Source organism: Salvelinus alpinus, chromosome 8 (assembly GCF_045679555.1).
Source record: "Salvelinus alpinus chromosome 8, SLU_Salpinus.1, whole genome shotgun sequence".
Taxonomy (NCBI): Eukaryota; Metazoa; Chordata; class Actinopteri; order Salmoniformes; family Salmonidae; genus Salvelinus; species Salvelinus alpinus.
Window position 1 is genome coordinate 64,328,075 of NC_092093.1, and position 17,886 is coordinate 64,345,960.

Consider the following 17,886-nt stretch of genomic DNA (forward strand, 5'->3'; position numbering starts at 1 on the left):
CGCGAACCAGGGACCCTCTGCACACATCAACAACTGACACCCACGAAGCATCGTTATCCATCGCTCCACAAAAGCCGCGGCCCTTGCACAGCAAGGGGAAACCCTACTTAAAGTCTCAGAGCAAGTGACGTAACTGATTGAAATGCTACTAGCGCGTACCCGCTAACTAGCTAGCCATTTCACATCCGTTACACCTGAAAGGGGAACCGAAGCACTAGGTTCTAGACCGCCAAATAACTGTAACTGTATACCACCATGCTTTTGTTTTTATTACATCACTGATTAGACAGAAACATTTTGGAATTGTCATTTATAATGGCCTGTAATGCTCGTTGCTCAAGTGGTTTGCAGGTCATTTAAACAATTTTGTAAACTCTTTTGGATCTTGTTTTTCACAGCAGGCCTACTGATCTCTGCCTGTCTGCTACGTCCTGTCAGTACAACAATGTGTCTTCATCTTCACCACCAAATGTGATCACAGCATTGCGCTCTCTCTCGTTTCAAACATTTTGGCCTAGCTGTATTTTACAGTCAGCAAGCAAGAGCAAGTTTGCTTCTGTCATCGAATAGGCTAACAGTACAAAAAATAAGTGAACAACAAGTTCTAGACTCATTTTTCCTGGGACTCAACAAGAGTTTAGGAACAGTTGAAAGGCCAGCGGAGGTGCGTTATTGCGCAGGAGAACAGTGAAGATAGATAGTCTGAAGATGTACCTATTTAGAAGCCCACTAGATATGGAGCCCGTCATCCACAGGCAAGAGCCAGTTAAAGGCCTATGCATACATAGCCTTCTGTAGCTATAGCCTACTGCAATAATAAAAGTGACCGTTGTTTACTTTGAAGTTTAACAAGGCTTAGCTATGTTGCACAATGGACATCAAGGGTTCAATGCAAATACAGCTTTAGCTTCATATCGGGACGTGAGAGCTGCTTGTTAACATGGAAATATTAATGGCAGTTCCCAGTCCCAAATTAGCATTCATGATCATAGGGTTCAGAAATGTAAATGTTGAAAGTAGGAATGTTTATCTGACAAACACCCAGACCATCTATGTGGGGTTTGTATAGATTGTTTCATATGACATAGCTTGTAAAATCTTTCCATTCCCATTGAAGATTGGATTAGCAAACAGGAGTGGTCCTCGTGGGCTGCAGTGTGTGCTGACTTTCTTATTTTTAACCAGAGACCGAACTCTCTCGTTTATATAGGAGGAACAGCCCGGGGGACAGAGAGCAGGCTCTAGGTGTGATGCTACAGGTGTTACGGTCATGTGACCACCCGGCTCCAGACATGTTCTGCCTGTGTGGACGGATCTACAAGGACATCTTTCTGGATTCTGACTGTAAAGACACCAAGAACAGAGACAACGCCATCCAGTGGTGAGACAAACACACCCAGACACACTCAACGCATCCACAAGTTTACCAGGACTGAAGCCCAGGGGCCCAAGTGAGCAGACAGGCGGTCCATGAGGCACTGTCTCCAAGAAGGGGGCCAAGTAGGCTGTAAATGGTCAAAATAAAATTCCTCGTCCTCTCCCCCCTCTGTCTTTCTCTCTCTAGGTACAGGAAAGGTTTTGAGCTCCAGCCAACTCTCTACTCTGGTATCAATCTGGCTATTCTGCTCATTGTTGCTGGACAACAGTTTGAGAGTTCCATCGAGCTGAGGAAGATAGGTAAGAACTCTACAGTACACCCTTAAATCCTGCACCGAACCCCTACACCACTGGGGTTCTCCAGGGATCAATACTCACTTCCCTGTTGTTTAGACTCTCTCTCTCCATCTCTCTTTCTCTCTATCTCTCACTCACTCTCTCAATTCAATTCAAGGGGCATTATTGGCATGGGAAACATGTTTACATTGCCAAAGCAAGTGAAATAGATAATAAATACAAGTGAAATAAACAATAAAAAACTCTCTCTCTCCTTCTAACCTCTCGCCCCCTCCCAGGTGTAAGGTTAAACAGTCTCCTGGGTCGTAAGGGCTCGTTAGAGAAGATGAATAACTACTGGGATGTCGGTCAGTTCTTCACCGTTAGCATGTTGGCTAACGACATCCCTAAAGCTACGCAGGCCGCAGAGAAACTCTTCAAACTCAAACCACCCATCTGGTAAACACACACACTCCATCCCTCTTCCTCTCTTTCTCTCCCTCTTTGTCTTTCTCCCACTCCATCCCTCTTCCTCTCTTTCTCTCCCTCTTTGTCTTTCTCCCTCTCCATCCCTCTCCCTCTCTTTCTCTCCCTCTTTGTCTTTCTCCCACTCCCTCCCTCTTCCTCTCTTTCTCTCCCTCTTTGTCTTTCTCCCACTCCATCCCTCTTCCTCTCTTTCTCTCCCTATTTGTCTTTCTCCCACTCCATCGCTCTTCCTCTCTTTCTCTCCCTCTTTGTCTTTCTCCCACTCCATCCCTCTCCCTCTCTTTCTCTCCCTCTTTGTCTTTCTCCCACTCCATCCCTCTTCCTCTCTTTCTCTCCCTCTTTGTCTTTCTCCCTCTCCATCCCTCTCCCTCTCTTTCTCTCCCTCTTTGTCTTTCTCCCACTCCCTCCCTCTTCCTCTCTTTCTCTCCCTCTTTGTCTTTCTCCCACTCCATCCCTCTTCCTCTCTTTCTCTCCCTATTTGTCTTTCTCCCACTCCCTCCATCTTCCTCTCTTTCTCTCCCTCTTTGTCTTTCTCCCACTCCATCCCTCTTCCTCTCTTTCTCTCCCTCTTTGTCTTTCTCCCACTCCATCCCTCTTCCTCTCTTTCTCTCCCTCTTTGTCTTTCTCCCTCTCCATCCCTCTTCCTCTCTTTCTCTCCCTCTTTGTCTTTCTCCCACTCCATCCCTCTTCCTCTCTTTCTCTCCCTCTTTGTCTTTCTCCCTCTCCATCCCTCTTCCTCTCTTTCTCTCCCTCTTTGTCTTTCTCCCTCTCCATCCCTCTTCCTCTCTTTCTCTCCCTATGTCTTTCTCCCTCTCCATCCCTCTACCTCTTTCTCTCCCTCTTTGTTTTTCTCCCTCTCCATCCCTCTCCCTCTCTTTCTCTCCCTCTCTTTCTCTCCCTCTTTGTCTTTCTCCCTCTCCATCCCTCTACCTCTCTCTCATTCTTTGTCTTTCTCCCTCTCCATCCCTCCACCTCTCTTTCTCTCCCTCTGTCTTTCTCCCTCTCCATCCCTCCACCTCTCTTTTTCTCCCTCTTTGTCTTTCTCCCTCTCCATCCCTCCTCCTCTCTTTCTCTCCTTCTTTGTCTTTCTCCCTCTCCATCCTCCACCTCTCTTTCTCTCCCTCTTTGTCTTTCTCCCTCTCCATCCATCTATTTATTTTTCTGCTGAAAAAGGGCAGCGAGCGGAGAACCATCCTCTACAAGGTGTGGGTGTGTGTTAGTTGTGTGTTTATAATAAAATATTTTAAAAAGAAGGTCCATTTCTTCAATTCATTAACATCTCTCTCTCTCTCTCCTAGGTACTTGCGGTCTGTGGTTCAGAACCTGCAGTTGATCCAGAGATTTAAGAAGACAACAGTAGAACACTCTCCCCAGAGAGAGAGGCTCAACTTCTGGATGGACATAATCGTAGAGGCCACTAGAGGAAAAAGCAACGGACTGCGCTTCCCGGTACACACACACAAACGCACACGTGCACGCATGCACTCACACACACACACACTCATACACACACCTTTTCTCTCACTGTGTGCGTGTGTGTAGGTGTTGATCCTAGAGCCTACTAAGGTCTACCAGCCCTCATATGTTTCCATCAACAGCGAGGCGGAGGAGAAGAACGTCTCCATCTGGCACGTCTCCCCTGCTGAAACGGTCAGAACTCCTCTCCTCCTACCCTCTCCCTCTCCTCCTCTCCTGATCCTCCTCTACACTCCTCCTCTATCCTGTGTGTTAACCGACCTCGACCTCTGACCTCTCTGTCCATGTCTAGAAAGGGATCCATGAGTGGAACTTCACTGCAACATCCATCAAAGGAATCAGGTATGTGTGTTTATGGTTTTCATGTTCTTGCTCATGTTAACATTAGTGTTTGTATGTGGCATGCTTTAAAAACAACCCTCCCCTTCCTGTCTCCCCATTCCTTTCCCCTCAGTATCTCTAAGTTTGATGAGCGCTGTTGTTTCCTGTATGTTCACGACAACTCAGATGACTTCCAGATCTACTTCTCTACTGAAGACCAGTGTGGCCGGTCAGGATCCCACCCCAGTCCCATTCTCACTGACAGACATCATACATTCAGCTCAGGTACGTCTTGTTTCTATGTCTGTTGTATTGACACTTTCTCTGGTCTGTGTGTAGGTTCTGTTCCATGGTGAAGGAGATGATTTCTGATGGAACAGGAAATGCAGTGGAGCTGGAGGGAGATGGAGACGGAGACACACTGGAGGTCAGTGTTTGTTATATTCGGCATTCATGTGTGGGTGTGTGTGTGTGGAATATGTGTTCCACAAGGATCTGTGCTTACCTCTCACTCTATGGTTCAGTACGAGTGAGTGCATATAAATAGGTGTGTGTGTTTTTGTATGTGTTTTTGCACATGTGTGTGTGCGCGCGTGTGTTGCAGTACGAGTATGACATTAACGAGAAGGCGGACCGTGTGGTGCTGGGCCGGGGGACCTATGGAGTGGTGTACGCTGGGAGAGACATGAGCAACCAGGTCCGCATCGCCATTAAAGAGATACCAGAGAGAGACAGCAGGTCAGTGGGTGTGTTCAGCCAGGTCACCGTGATACAAGTCAGTATTCAACGTCCATCCATGTCTGAGGACGTCGGGAGATGACGTAGAAACCGGACACTAGAGGCAACAGTGAGCGCTGTTACCTTCAAGTTGGTTTGGGTTTTGCCAGGGTGTTGTGGACGGGGATAGGAGATGGGTGGAAGCATCTGCCTCTGACTACAAAGGTTGTAAGTTTGAATCCAGTGCTAGAAAGTTGTTTTTGAAATGTTTGTTTCAAGGCTATCCCAACACTTACCTTAACCATTTGCAGTTAATGGCTAACCTTAAGATTTCAGACATAATGCCTAAAATTAACCCTAAACTTAAATATTCTGAGTTAATGCTAAACTTATCCTTAAACACTTTGTAATTTGACATTTGCAACAACTTCCAAATTTGACGTTTGAGAAACATGGATGAAGTTTTAGTTCTGACGTGAGACTGTGAGAGCTGGTTAGTGTGTGTGTCTGTGTGTACATGTACGTAACCCTCTTCTCTGTGTGTGTTAGGTACTCCCAACCCCTTCATGAGGAGATAGCGCTGCATAAGTACCTGAAGCACAGGAACATTGTTCAGTACCTGGGCTCAGTCTCAGAGGACGGATACATCAAGATCTTCATGGAGCAAGTCCCTGGAGGTGTCTGTCTGTCTGTCTGTCTGTCTGTCTGTCTGTCTGTCTGTCTGTCTGTCTGTCTGTCTGTCTGTCTGTCTGTCTGTCTGTCTGTCTGTCTGTCTGTCTGTCTGTCTGTCTGTCTGTCTGTCTGTCTGTCTGTCTGTCTGTGACCTAACCTGTAGGAGCAGGCCGTTTTTATGAGATGCTGCTCTCTAAGTGTGTGTGTATAACAGGCAGTCTGTCAGCGTTGCTGCGGTCAAAGTGGGGTCCGTTGAAGGAGGCAACCATCATCTTCTACACACGACAGATCCTGGAGGGACTCCGTTATCTCCACGAGAACCAGATAGTACACCGTGACATCAAGGTAACCTTTACACGGAACCCAAACCGGCTGCGCGTGTGCACCATCGTGTGCCATCGTGCATAAATGTATTTTGTCCTCCAACACCACCGGAATCACGACACGCAGGTTAAAATATCAAAGCAAACTCTGAACCAATTATATTAATTTGGGGACAGGTCGAAAAGCATTAATCATTTATGGCAATTTAGCTAGCTAGCTTGCACTTGCTAGCTAATTTGTAATACTTTGTATAGCAGACCCTCATGCCAAATTGAGTCAAAAGATTTTTTGAAATCAACAAAGCATGAGAAGACTTTGCCTTTGCCTTTGTTTCGGTTTGTTTGTTTGTTTGTCAATTAGGTGTGCAGGGGGAATACGTGGTCTGTCGTACAGTAATTTGGTAAAAAGCCAATTTGACATTTGCTCAGTACATTGCTTTCAATGAGGAAATGTACGAGTCTGCTGTTAATGACAATGCAGAGGATTTTCCCAAGTTTGCTGTTGACGCATATCCCACGGTAGTTATTGGGGTGATCAGTCTTGGTTCTAAATATTGGGGAAGATGCCAGAGCTGAGGAGGATGTTAAAGAGTTTAAGTATAGCCAATTGGAATTTGTGGTCTGTATATTTTATAATTTCATTGAGGATACCATCAACCCCACAGGCCTTTTTGGGTTGAAGGGTTTGTCCTGTCGTTCATTCAAGGTAATTGGAGAATCCAGTGGGTTCTGGTAGTCTTTAATATTTGATTCTAAGATTTGTATTTGATCATGTATATGTTATTGCTGTTTGTTCTTTGTTACAGAGCCAAAAAGATTGGAGAAGTGGTTTATCCATACATCTCCATTTTGTATGGATAACTCTTCGTGTTGTTGTTTGTTTAGAGTTTTCCAATTTTCCCAGAAGTGGTTAGATTCTATGGATTCTTCAATTACATTGAGCTGATTTCTGAAGTGCTGTTCCTTCTTTTTCCATAGTGTATTTCTGTATTGTTTTAGTGATTCACCATAGTGAAGGCTAAGGTTTTCTGGGTCTCTATGTTTTTGGTTGGATAGGTTTCTCAATGTCTTTTCTAGGTTTTTGCATTCTTCATCAAACCATTTGTCATTGTTGTTAATTTTCTTTGGTTGTCTGCTTGACATTTTTAGATTTGATTGGGAAGCTGAGAGGTCAAATATACTGTTTAGGTTTTCACTATTACAGTGAAACATTTTGTCCAGGAGATTGTCTAGAAGGGATTACATTTGTTGTTGCCTAATAGTTTTTTGGTAGATTTCCACACTACTTTCCTTCCATCTATAGCATTTCTAAATATTATTCCGTTCCTTTGGCTTTGTTGTCTCATGATTGAGCATATCTCTCTCTCTCTCTCTCTCTCTCTCTCTCTCTCTCTCTCTTTCTCTCTCTCTCTCTCTTTCTTTCTCTCTCTCGCTGTCTCTCTCTCTCTCGCTGTCTCTCTCTCTCTCAGGGGGATAATGTATTAGTTAATACCTACAGTGGAGTTCTGAAGATATCAGACTTTGGGACGTCTAAAAGGCTTGCGGGGGTCAACCCCTGCACCGAGACCTTCACTGGTATGACACACACACAATATTGTTTTCTCTGGCAACTTCTCTGCAACCTGGTATATTTTCTGAACTGTTGTTGAATATCTCTTACAAATAAACTGTTTCTTTTAAACTCCAAATATCTTAAAAGTTATCAGTAGTAGTAACTTGAAAGTATCCAACATCCAACGTTCAGTCCACGGCTGTCTAGTCTTGCCTGGATCTCAAAATGTCAAATGACCCTCGAAATGTCAAGAGCCACTATCAGCCTCTATAGAAGCACACTCATACACACATTGACAGCTGGCTGCTCCTTACTCGCTCAATCTCACATGCATGCGCCCACGCACAAACAACACACACACATCCAAGTTTTAGTTTGGCTGTTGCCATGATGTGTCGCTCCAGGGAGTGGATGAAATCTCTCAGGATACAGATGAACTGTCCTAGACGCACACACACACACAGACACACACACAGACACACACACAGACACACACACACAGACACACACACACACACACACACACACACACACACACACACACACACACACACACACACACACACACACACACACACACACACACACACACACACACACACACACACACACACACACACAGAGAGAAATGTTAGTTAATTAGAGGGGATTAGGGACTACGAGTGTGTTTCTCTTTCATTACTCTCTCGTCATCTATCCCTAATTATTTGTCTTTTACTTTCCACTCTCTTATCCTGTCTTTCTCTCTCTCCCTTTCTGACAAACACCTCTCTCCCTCTTTCTCTCTCTCCCTCTTTCTCTCTCTCCTTCTCTCTCCCTACACATGAGTTTGTTATCAACATGGAATGTTGTTATGAATGTGTGTGTGTTGTGTCCTATCTAGGCACCCTGCAGTACATGGCTCCAGAGATCATAGACAAGGGTCCTCGGGGTTACGGGGCTCCAGCTGACATCTGGTCTCTGGGCTGCACCATCATAGAGATGGCTACTGGGAAACCCCCCTTCCACGAGCTGGGAGAGCCTCAGGCTGCTATGTTTAAGGTGTGTTTGGTTTGATGTGCTCCAAGACTCATTATGTGACTGGTTCAAACCTGTGTCTCCTGCATGTTATAAGACTTTTGTTAGCCATCTGAGCTAAAGCCTGAAGTGAATGTGATTCATCAGACCACCTGTTACACTTTACATCCAGCTCAGTGTTTGTGTGCGTGTGTGCGTGTGTGCGTGTGTGTGTGTGTGTGTGTGTGTGTGTGTGTGTGTGTGTGTGTGTGTGTGTGTGTGTGTGTGTGTGTGTGTGTGTGTGTGTGTGTGTGTGTGTGTGTGTGTGTGTGTGTAGGTGGGGATGTTTAAGATCCACCCAGAGATCCCAGAGTCGTTGTCGTTGGAGGCCAAGTCGTTTATCCTGCGTTGTTTTGAGCCTGACCCTAATAAGAGGGCTACCGCCTCAGACCTGCTCAAAGATATCTTCGTACGACACAATGTCAAGGGAAAGAAGAGCAAGATCGCCTTCAAGCCATCAGGTAGGGCTGTTCAGCATTGTGTGTGTGTGTGTGTGTGTGTGTGTGTGTGTGTGTGTGTGTGTGTGTGTGTGTGTGTGTGTGTGTGTGTGTGTGTGTGTGTGTGTGTGTGTGTGTGTGTGTGTGTGTGTGTGTGTGTGTGTGTGTGTGTGTGTGTGTGTTTGCTAATAAATTAATGGGTGATTTAACCGTTTAATCCACTCAGATTGTTTCCATGACGTCACTGAAATGCTGCAGCTCATACAAATCACAACACACACAGACACAGACTGTGTACACACACACACACACACACACACACACACACACACACACACACACACACACACACACACACACACACACACACACACACACACACACACTGGCAGACATGGTAATGTAATTGAGGTTGTGTTAACGGTCTCTTTCTCTCCTGTTAACGGTCTCTTTCTCTCCTGTTAACGGTCTCTTTCTCTCCTGTTAACGGTCTCTGTCTCTCCTGTCTACTCCTGGGATCTTTATGCCAGTGTGGCAAGGTTTGTTCCCAGTTAACATTTCTGTTGTTTGTACAGAAACACAACATGTAGTGTTGGTCCCATGTTTCATGAGCAGAATTGTTTTTAAATTGCACAATTTTCTTTACATCCCTGTCAGTGAGCATATCTCCTTTGCCAAGATAATCTATCCACCTGACAGGTGTGGCATATCAAGAAGCTGAAACCTGTTACAGCTACATCAACATCCGGTGAAATTGCAGAGCGCCAAATTCAAATTACAGTATTATAAATATTTAACTTCAAAATAAAATTCAACAGCACACTGTTGAAAAAAGGCCTGCACACTGTCGAAAAAATGAATAGACCCAAAACTGAGGCTTGAATGGAAAATAAAGATGTTTATTGAAACATCATTGTACAAGAAAGCGCATAAGTGAAAGGTGAAACAAAACAGAAACGTTTGGGCCTCAGGTCATCATCAGTTTAAATGTATCGCGCTGCATGAGGCAAATGGTGGTTACACCAAATACTGACTGGTTTTCTGATCCACGCCCCACCAACAGATGCATATCTGTATTCTCAGTCATGTGAAATCTATAGATTAGGGCCTAATGAATTTATTCCAATTGACCCAACTGTAACTCAGTAAAATCTTTGAAATTGTTGCGTTTTATATTTTTGTTCAGTGTGTGTATAGCATGTGTGACTATGTCTGTCTGTGGTCGTGTCTACATGTATCTGTGAGTGTCTGTGGTCATGTTGCTATCTATCTGTTTCTGCTAAAGCAGAGTCCCGGCAGCACATTTCTGTTCAGCCCAACAATATCACACCTGAGTAGTTAAACCCGGTGTGATAGTGTTGGTATGGTACAAAAATGTGTCGGCTCGGAAAGACTTGAAAATCCCTGCTAGTATGTCCTTATCATTGCCAAGAGGTCTGAAAAATATCTCTATTGCAACTGTTGCCATGGGAATATGCCCAGAAGCATTATGGCTAGATAGCTAAAGCTAGCTGATTGCTAAACAATATAAGTAGCTAGTTAATTAAAAACGCTAGCTAACCAGTTCTCTTGATTAAGCTGGTTCTCTTACACTGTGTGTGTGTGTCTGTGTGCGTGTGTGTATGTGTATGTGTTGGCCAGACTACATCCGCAGTGTGTCGCTGCCAGTGCAGTTACAGTGTGAGGCCACCGGGAGCAGCAGCAGCGAGCCTGGCTCAGTGAGTCCAGACTGCGACTCCAAACAGGATGTCTTCTTTCAGAAGAACAAACGATCAGGGTCAGAGAACCTGCTCAAACCACCTAGCAACAACTACCTAAGGTACACATAAACACACACACTTCAGGTGTAGAGGTGTGTGTGTGTGTGTGTGTGTGTGTGTGTGTGTGTGTGTGTGTGTGTGTGTGTGTGTGTGTGTGTGTGTGTGTGTGTGTGTGTGTGTGTGTGTGTGTGCGTGTGCGCCAGGTGGTCATAGCTGATCCTGCTCTAATGCCTTTTACAGCATCCGTCTAATTCCTTGCGGTGACTTTTACAACCTCCAGAACACACACACTCAGTGTGCCATGCAGCCAGGAAACCTTTGTATGTGTAAACACAACTGAAGTCACACCGGGGTTACACACACACTTCTCAATTACCTCATATCCCTGCACACTGTATATATAGCCAAGTTATCATTACTCCTGTTATTATTATTATTATTTTTTTATCTCTGCATTGTTTATCTTTGCACTGTTAGTCTACATCTTTGCACTGTTAGTCTACAAGATGTGACAAATACACACACACACACACACACACACACACACACACACACACACACACACACACACACACACACACACACACACACACACACACACACACACACACACACACACACACACACACACACACACACACGTTTTCCAACAGTAGAATAGGGTGTCATTATTCTATATGAATGTCATTGTATTGGTTAGTGTACCGGATGAGGGGTCAGTGTCAGAGGACCGTAGCTCTCCTGCGTCTCTAGAAGACAGAGATGGAGGGCTCTTCCTGCTGAAGAAGGACAGCGAGAGGAGAGCCATCCTCTACAAGGTGTGTGTGTGTGTGTGTAATAAAATATTCAAAGAGGGTTAATTCATTAACATCTCTCTCCTCTACAATTCATTAACATCTCTCTCCTCTACAATTCATTAACATCTCTCTCCTCTACGATTCATTAACATCTCTCTCCTCTACAATTCATTAACATCTCTCTCCTCTACAATTCATTAACATCTCTCTCCTCTACAATTCATTAACATCTCTCTCCTCTTCAATTCATTAACATCTCTCTCCTCTACAATTCATTATTATCTCTCTCCTCTACAATTTATTAACATCTCTCTCCTCTACAATTCATTAACATCTCTCTCCTCTACAATTGATTAACATCTCTTTCCTCTACAAGGTCCTAAACGAGGACCAGGACAAAGTAATCTCCAACCTCCTGGAGAACCACATACAGGTGTGTGTGTGTGTGTGTGTGTGTGTGTGTGTGTGTGTGTGTGTGTGTGTGTTTGTGTGTGAGAGAGAGAAAATAAATAAAATTGTGAATTGATTAAAGAAAGAGCAACCAGATATTGCCACAATCTTCTACTTCTTTCTCCCTCTGTGTGCGTGTGTGTTTGGTGTGTGTGTGTTTGGTGTGTGTGTTTGGTGTGTGTGTTTGGTGTGTGTGTTTGGTGTGTGTGTTTGGTGTGTGTGTTTGTAGGGCAGTGAGGAGTTGCAGCTCTCCGTGGACCACATTAAACAGATCATCTGTATCCTGAGAGATTTCATCCACTCCCCGGAGCGACGCGTCATGGCAACAACCATCTCCAAACTCAAACTGGACCTAGACTTCGACTCCACATCCATCAACCAGATACAACTGGTTCTTTTCGGCTTCCAGGATTCAGTGAGAACACACACACGCGTGCACACATACAATCCTTTCGGAAAGTTTTCAGATCCCTTGACTTTTTCCACATTTTGTTACGTAACAGCCCTATTCTAACATCGTTGTTCCCCCTCATCAATCTACACACAATACCCCATAATGGCAAGCAAAAAGCGTTTTCTTAAAAAAAAATAATAAAGTATAACATTTACATACGTTTTCAGACCCTTTACTCAGTACTTTGTTAAAGCACCTTTGTCAATGATTACAGCCTCGAGTCTTCTTGGGTATGATGCTACAAGCTTAGCACACCTGTATTTGGGGAGTTTCTCCTATTCTTCTCTGCAGATACTTTCAAGCTCTGTCAGGTTGGATGGGGAGCGTTGCTGCACAGCTATTTTCAGATCTCTCCAGAGATGTTCGATCGGGTTAAAGTCCGGGCTCTGGCTGGGCCACTCAAGGACATTCAGAAGATTGTCCCGAAGCCACTCCTGCGTTGACTTGGCTGTGTACTTCGGGTCGTTGTCCTGTTGGAAGTTGAACCTTTGCCTCAGACTGAGGTCCTGAGCACTCTGGAGCAGGTTTTTATCAAGGATCTCTCTGTACTTTGCTCTGTTCTTCTTTCCCTCGATCCTGACTAGTCTCCCAGTCCTTGCTGCTGAAAAACATCCCCACAGCATGATGCTGCCGCCACCATGCTTCACCTTAGGGATGGTGCCAGGTTTCCTCTAGACGTGACACTTGGCATTCAGGCCAAAGAGTTCAATCTTGGTTTCTTCAGAACAGAGAATCTTGTTTCTCATGGCCTGAGAGTCCTTTAGGTGCTTTTTGGCAAACTCCAAGCGGGCTGTCATGTGCCTTTTACTGAGGAGTGGCTTCCGTCTGGCTACTCTACCATAACGGCCTTATTGGTGGAGTGCTGTAGAGATGGTTGTCCTTCAGGAAGGTTCTCCCATCTCAATAGAGGAACTCTGGAGCTCTGTCAGAGTGACCATCGGGTTCTTGGTCACCTACCTGACCAAGGCCCTTCTCCCCTGATTGCTCAGTTTGGCCGGGCGGCCAGCTCTAGGAAGAGTTATGGGGGTTCCAAACTTCTTCCCATTAAGAATGATTGAGGTCACTGTGTTCTTGGGGACCTTCAATTCTGCAGAAATGTTTTGGTACCCTTCCCCAGATCTGTGCCTCGACATGATCCTGTTTGGAGCTCTATGGACAAATCGTTCGACCTCATGGCTTGGTTTTTGCTCTGACATGCACTGTCAACTGTGGGACCTTATGTAGACAGGTTTGTGCCTTTCCAAATCATGTCCAATCAAGTGAATTGAACACAGGCAGACTCCAATAAAGTTGTAGAAAAATCTCAAGGATGATCAATGGAAACAGGATGCACCTGAGCTCAATTTCGAATCTCATAGCAAAGGGTCTGAATACTTTACTTTTATTTGTAATACATTTGCAAACATTTCTAAAAATCGTTTTTTTGCTTTGTCATTATGGGGTATTGTGTGTAGATTGATGAGAAAATATATATATATTTAATCAATTTTAGAATAAGGCTGTAAAGTAACAAAATGTGGAAAAAGTCAAATGGTCTGAATACTTTACAAATGCACTGTACGCAGGACTACTCTGAATAATGGTCACATCCAGATTAATGTAGAAGTGTTTAGAAACATTATATTCTTATTTACAATAAAAATGACTCCAAAATGACACAATACATTATTTACCATTAATTTATTTTGGGCACAAAATAATCTGAAACAACCAAAACAAACAGCAAATGCATCCAACAAGTTTGTAGAGTCCCAAGCTTGATGTAATCACTGTACTTTAATACACATATACAGTGCTGTGAAAAAGTATTTGCCCCCTTTCTGATTTTCTTTATATTAGATCTTTTTGATACTGAACGTTATCAGATCTTCACCCAAAACCTAATATTAGATAAAGGCAACCTGAGTTTACAAATAACAACAACAAAAATATATTCATTTAATTAACAAATGTAACACCCAATTCCTCTATGTGAAACAGTAATTGCCCCGTTACTCAATAACGGGTTGTGTCACATTTAGCTGCAATGACTTCAACCAAATGTTTTCTGTAGAAGTTGCTCAGTCTTTCACATCGCTGTGGAGGAATTTCGGCCCACTCTTCCATGCAGAACCGCTTTAACTCTGCGACATTTGTGGGTTTTCAAGCATGAACTGCCCTTTTACACTACCACCACCATGCTTGACAGTTCTTACTGTGGAATGCAGTGTTTGGTTTTCGCCACGCATAATGGGGCCCATGTCGTCCAAAAAGTTATACTTTTTACTCATCTGTCTAAAAAACATTCTTCCAAGAGTCTTGATGATCATCCAGGTGCTTCCTGGTGCTTTTTGGCAAACTTGAGTCAACTTCTTGGATGAGATGGGTCCCATTATGTCTGGTGAAAACCAAACACTGCATTCCACAGTAAAAACCTCATACCAACGGTCAAGCATGGTGGTGATAGTGTGATGGTTTGGGGATGCTTTGCTGCCTCAGGACCTGGATGACTTGCCTTAATAGAAGGAACCATGAATTCTGCTCTGTATCAGAGAATTCTGCAAGAGACTGTCAGGCCATCCGTCTGTGAGCTGATGCAAGACAATGATCCAACACAAGTCTACATGTAAATGGTTAAAAAGCAACAAATGGGAAGTTTTGGAATAGCCTAGTCAAAGTCCAGACCTAATCCCAATTGAGATGTTGTGGCAGGACTTGAAACGAGCAGTTCATGCTTGAAAACCCACAAATGTTGCTGAGTTAAAGCAGGTCTGTATGCTTTCCCAATACTTTTGGTCCCCTAAAATGGGGGGTATATGTACAAAAAGTGGTATAATTGAAAATACCTTCAAATGAATGCTGACAGTCTGCACTTTAACCCCATAACCAATTCCAATGTGCTGGAGTACAGAGCCAAGACAACAACAATGTGTCACTGCCCCAATACCTTTGGAGCTCATTTTGTGTGTGTGTGTGTGTGTTCAAGGTGAACAAGGTCCTGAGGAACCATCATATTAAACCTCACTGGATGTTTGCTATGGACAACATCATCAGACGAGCAGTACAGGCTGCAGTCACCATCCTCATACCAGGTATGTGGGTACTGCTAAAGCGCTCAATAAAAAAACTTGCTGAATTGTAGCAACCTAACCCTTCACCCCTGACCTTTAACTCTCCCTGTAGAGCTCCAGACCCACTTCGGCCCGGCCTCAGAGAGCGAGGGACCAGATAAGGAGGAGGAGGAAGAGGAGGAGGAGGCAGAGTTTGGCCCTGTATTGGTCACGCCTCCAGACGACCCTGCTGTGACCCCCGAACCCGTGGTGACCTCAGCAGTCAGTACGCTCAGCTCCGCCCTCTCCTCCCCGCCTCCGCCTCAGCGCTCACAGCCTCTTGGAGCCCAGTTGGGCCGGCTCAAACAGGAGACCAACCGGTGTGTGTGTGTGTGTGTGTGTGTGTGTGTGTGTGTGTGTGTGTGTGTGTGTGTGTGTGTGTGTGTGTGTGTGTGTGTGTGTGTGTGTGTGTGTGTGTGTGTGTGTGTGTGTGTGTGTGTGTGTGTGTGTGTGTGTTTGTTTGTGTGTGGGTTCTCACTGAGTCCTGGAATCCAAACATAATCAGTTGTATCACACACACACATAAATACTGTATTATGATATACACACACGCACACACACACACACACAGATAAATACTGTATAGTGTATACACATACACACATACCAATGAAGAGAGGCTGAGGTTTCTATTTCATGTTGATCAAGAGTTGTCTTACCTACTTAAAATGAATGAACCTAAGTGCTTCAAGATAAGAGGGCTTGATGAATAGAGGATTATGAATGAAGTGGCCTTGTAGCACCTCGAGCCCAAGTAATGGAATAGAAGAAATATGTGGAATGGCTGTCCTGTTCTGCCCCCTGCAGGTTGTTGGAGGAACTGCTGCACAGGGAGAGAGAGTACCAGCAGGTCCTGAAGACAACACTACAGCAAAGACAACATGACCTAGAGCTGGTCAGGGTCAGATACAGACCCCTAGGTACACACACACACACACACACACACACACACACACACACACACACACACACACACACACACACACACACACACACACACACACACACACACACACACACACACACACACTGGTATCCCTGGTAACTTGTCTCTCCCCATCTCTCTCTCCATCTCTCTTTTTCTTTTTCAGACGTTCCTCCTCCCTCTATCTTCCAAGTCCCAGTTGACCACGAGCCTGATAAGCAGCTCACTGATTGGCTGAAAGACCAGAGTGCGGATGCAGACACCATAGACAAGGTTGATCCATCTACATTGTGTTTGTGTTGTGGGTCCATGGGTGAAATTGCCACGGGGGATGGGGGGACATGTCCCCCACAATATTCAGAACAGGTCCATTTGTCCCCCCAATAATTTCTTTAAAATAAATAAATGGGTTGGGGGCCCTCCAGATAGCATATGAACACGTCATAAGCGATGGGAAAATGTGTAGAATTTGAGGAAATTAGCCTTAACGGTCGACTTTGGGCACAATGTGTCATTCTGGTAATGCGTGCTGCGACAGATGTAGTTTATTCGTTAGATAAGCTATTGATGTCATTTCACAGGATATGTTTTTGGATGGAAGCTGTAGAGATCGGCAAGAAATGTCACTTCTTTGGCCAAGTGTCTTATTCGTTCAATAGCATTAAATTACCTGGTATGATGGTGTATTGATCAGTTATACAGTTTAAATATGATATTTTTGCATTTCTGCACAAAGTAAACCTTTAAAGTAACTGTCCAGTGTTTACTGATTTCTATGAAATATGACCTATAACTAATTACAATAGATTTTCTTCCAAAAAATGGTAATTAAGTATGTTAAAAGCATATTTTCTGTGTTGGATTGGTGTGGGCGTACCCCAACAACAGAATGGCGTTGGCGTATACCGATCAATAAAAATATTCATGCGAGTAGACCGCTGATTGGCCAGCTCCTCTATGAGGAAATAGCAATCATTTTTTGAAATGGTCTGTTTGAGATATAATTTCGAGGTGGGTTTTTTTTTTCACCAATTTATGCATTGGCCACAAATACCAGTATAGAATGAGCCAAAAACTTTATTTGGGTATGAGTTAACAGAATATACATTTTTTGATGGACAGTTAATTTAAAACTGCAACAGTTTCTCTCAGCTTTATGGCAAAATTTGTAGAGTATCAGGAAATTGGCTTTAAAACTGCAAAATGTTCTCTCATCCTCATGGTAAATGTGAAGAATAGCATGAGATGAGCTATAAAACAGCACACATTTCTCTCTGCCCCATGACAAAATGTATAGAATTGCAGGAAATTTGCTTTAAAACTGCAATATTTTCTCTAAGACTCATGACAAAATGTTTAGAATAGCATTATAAAAGTGCAACAAAAAAAATCTGCCCCATGGCAAAATGTGTTGAAATGCAAGTTGCACTTATACTTGGTTTTCAAAATACCCCTCCGTATACCCTTCAAAATAACCTTCAAGACAGGCATAATAAGTAATGTCAAACTGTGTAGAATTGCAGGAAATGCATTTTATATATTTAAAAACAAATTCTGGGGGAGGACCCCCGTCTACTGTTTGTCCCCCCCCAATATCTACACCACAATTTCATCCTTGCGTGTGTCAGTGTTTATGTGTAGGTCGTGTTTTTATTGGTTATTGAGTTGAGTTTGCCATTGGTTGTTTAGTTTATTACATCCCATGTCCGCTCTTTAAC

The 17,886-nt window shown here is 43.9% G+C and overlaps 1 protein-coding gene across 1 annotated transcript in view; it reads left to right on the plus strand.

The window, feature by feature from the left end:
- Positions 1-17,886, plus strand: part of map3k15 (mitogen-activated protein kinase kinase kinase 15) — a 34,465-nt gene that overhangs the window by 14,733 nt on the left and 1,846 nt on the right. Inside the window, exons 6-27 of the mRNA XM_071414602.1 lie at positions 1,211-1,381; positions 1,565-1,677; positions 1,953-2,112; positions 3,438-3,588; positions 3,682-3,789; positions 3,908-3,957; positions 4,070-4,165; positions 4,276-4,363; positions 4,541-4,674; positions 5,203-5,330; positions 5,540-5,670; positions 7,118-7,223; positions 8,084-8,241; positions 8,534-8,717; positions 10,335-10,512; positions 11,154-11,271; positions 11,627-11,683; positions 11,930-12,115; positions 15,120-15,225; positions 15,317-15,563; positions 16,051-16,163; positions 16,335-16,441. Of these exons, the coding sequence (XP_071270703.1) occupies positions 1,211-1,381; positions 1,565-1,677; positions 1,953-2,112; positions 3,438-3,588; positions 3,682-3,789; positions 3,908-3,957; positions 4,070-4,165; positions 4,276-4,363; positions 4,541-4,674; positions 5,203-5,330; positions 5,540-5,670; positions 7,118-7,223; positions 8,084-8,241; positions 8,534-8,717; positions 10,335-10,512; positions 11,154-11,271; positions 11,627-11,683; positions 11,930-12,115; positions 15,120-15,225; positions 15,317-15,563; positions 16,051-16,163; positions 16,335-16,441 (2,890 nt within the window). The remainder of the gene's footprint in view (positions 1-1,210; positions 1,382-1,564; positions 1,678-1,952; positions 2,113-3,437; positions 3,589-3,681; positions 3,790-3,907; positions 3,958-4,069; positions 4,166-4,275; positions 4,364-4,540; positions 4,675-5,202; positions 5,331-5,539; positions 5,671-7,117; positions 7,224-8,083; positions 8,242-8,533; positions 8,718-10,334; positions 10,513-11,153; positions 11,272-11,626; positions 11,684-11,929; positions 12,116-15,119; positions 15,226-15,316; positions 15,564-16,050; positions 16,164-16,334; positions 16,442-17,886) is intronic.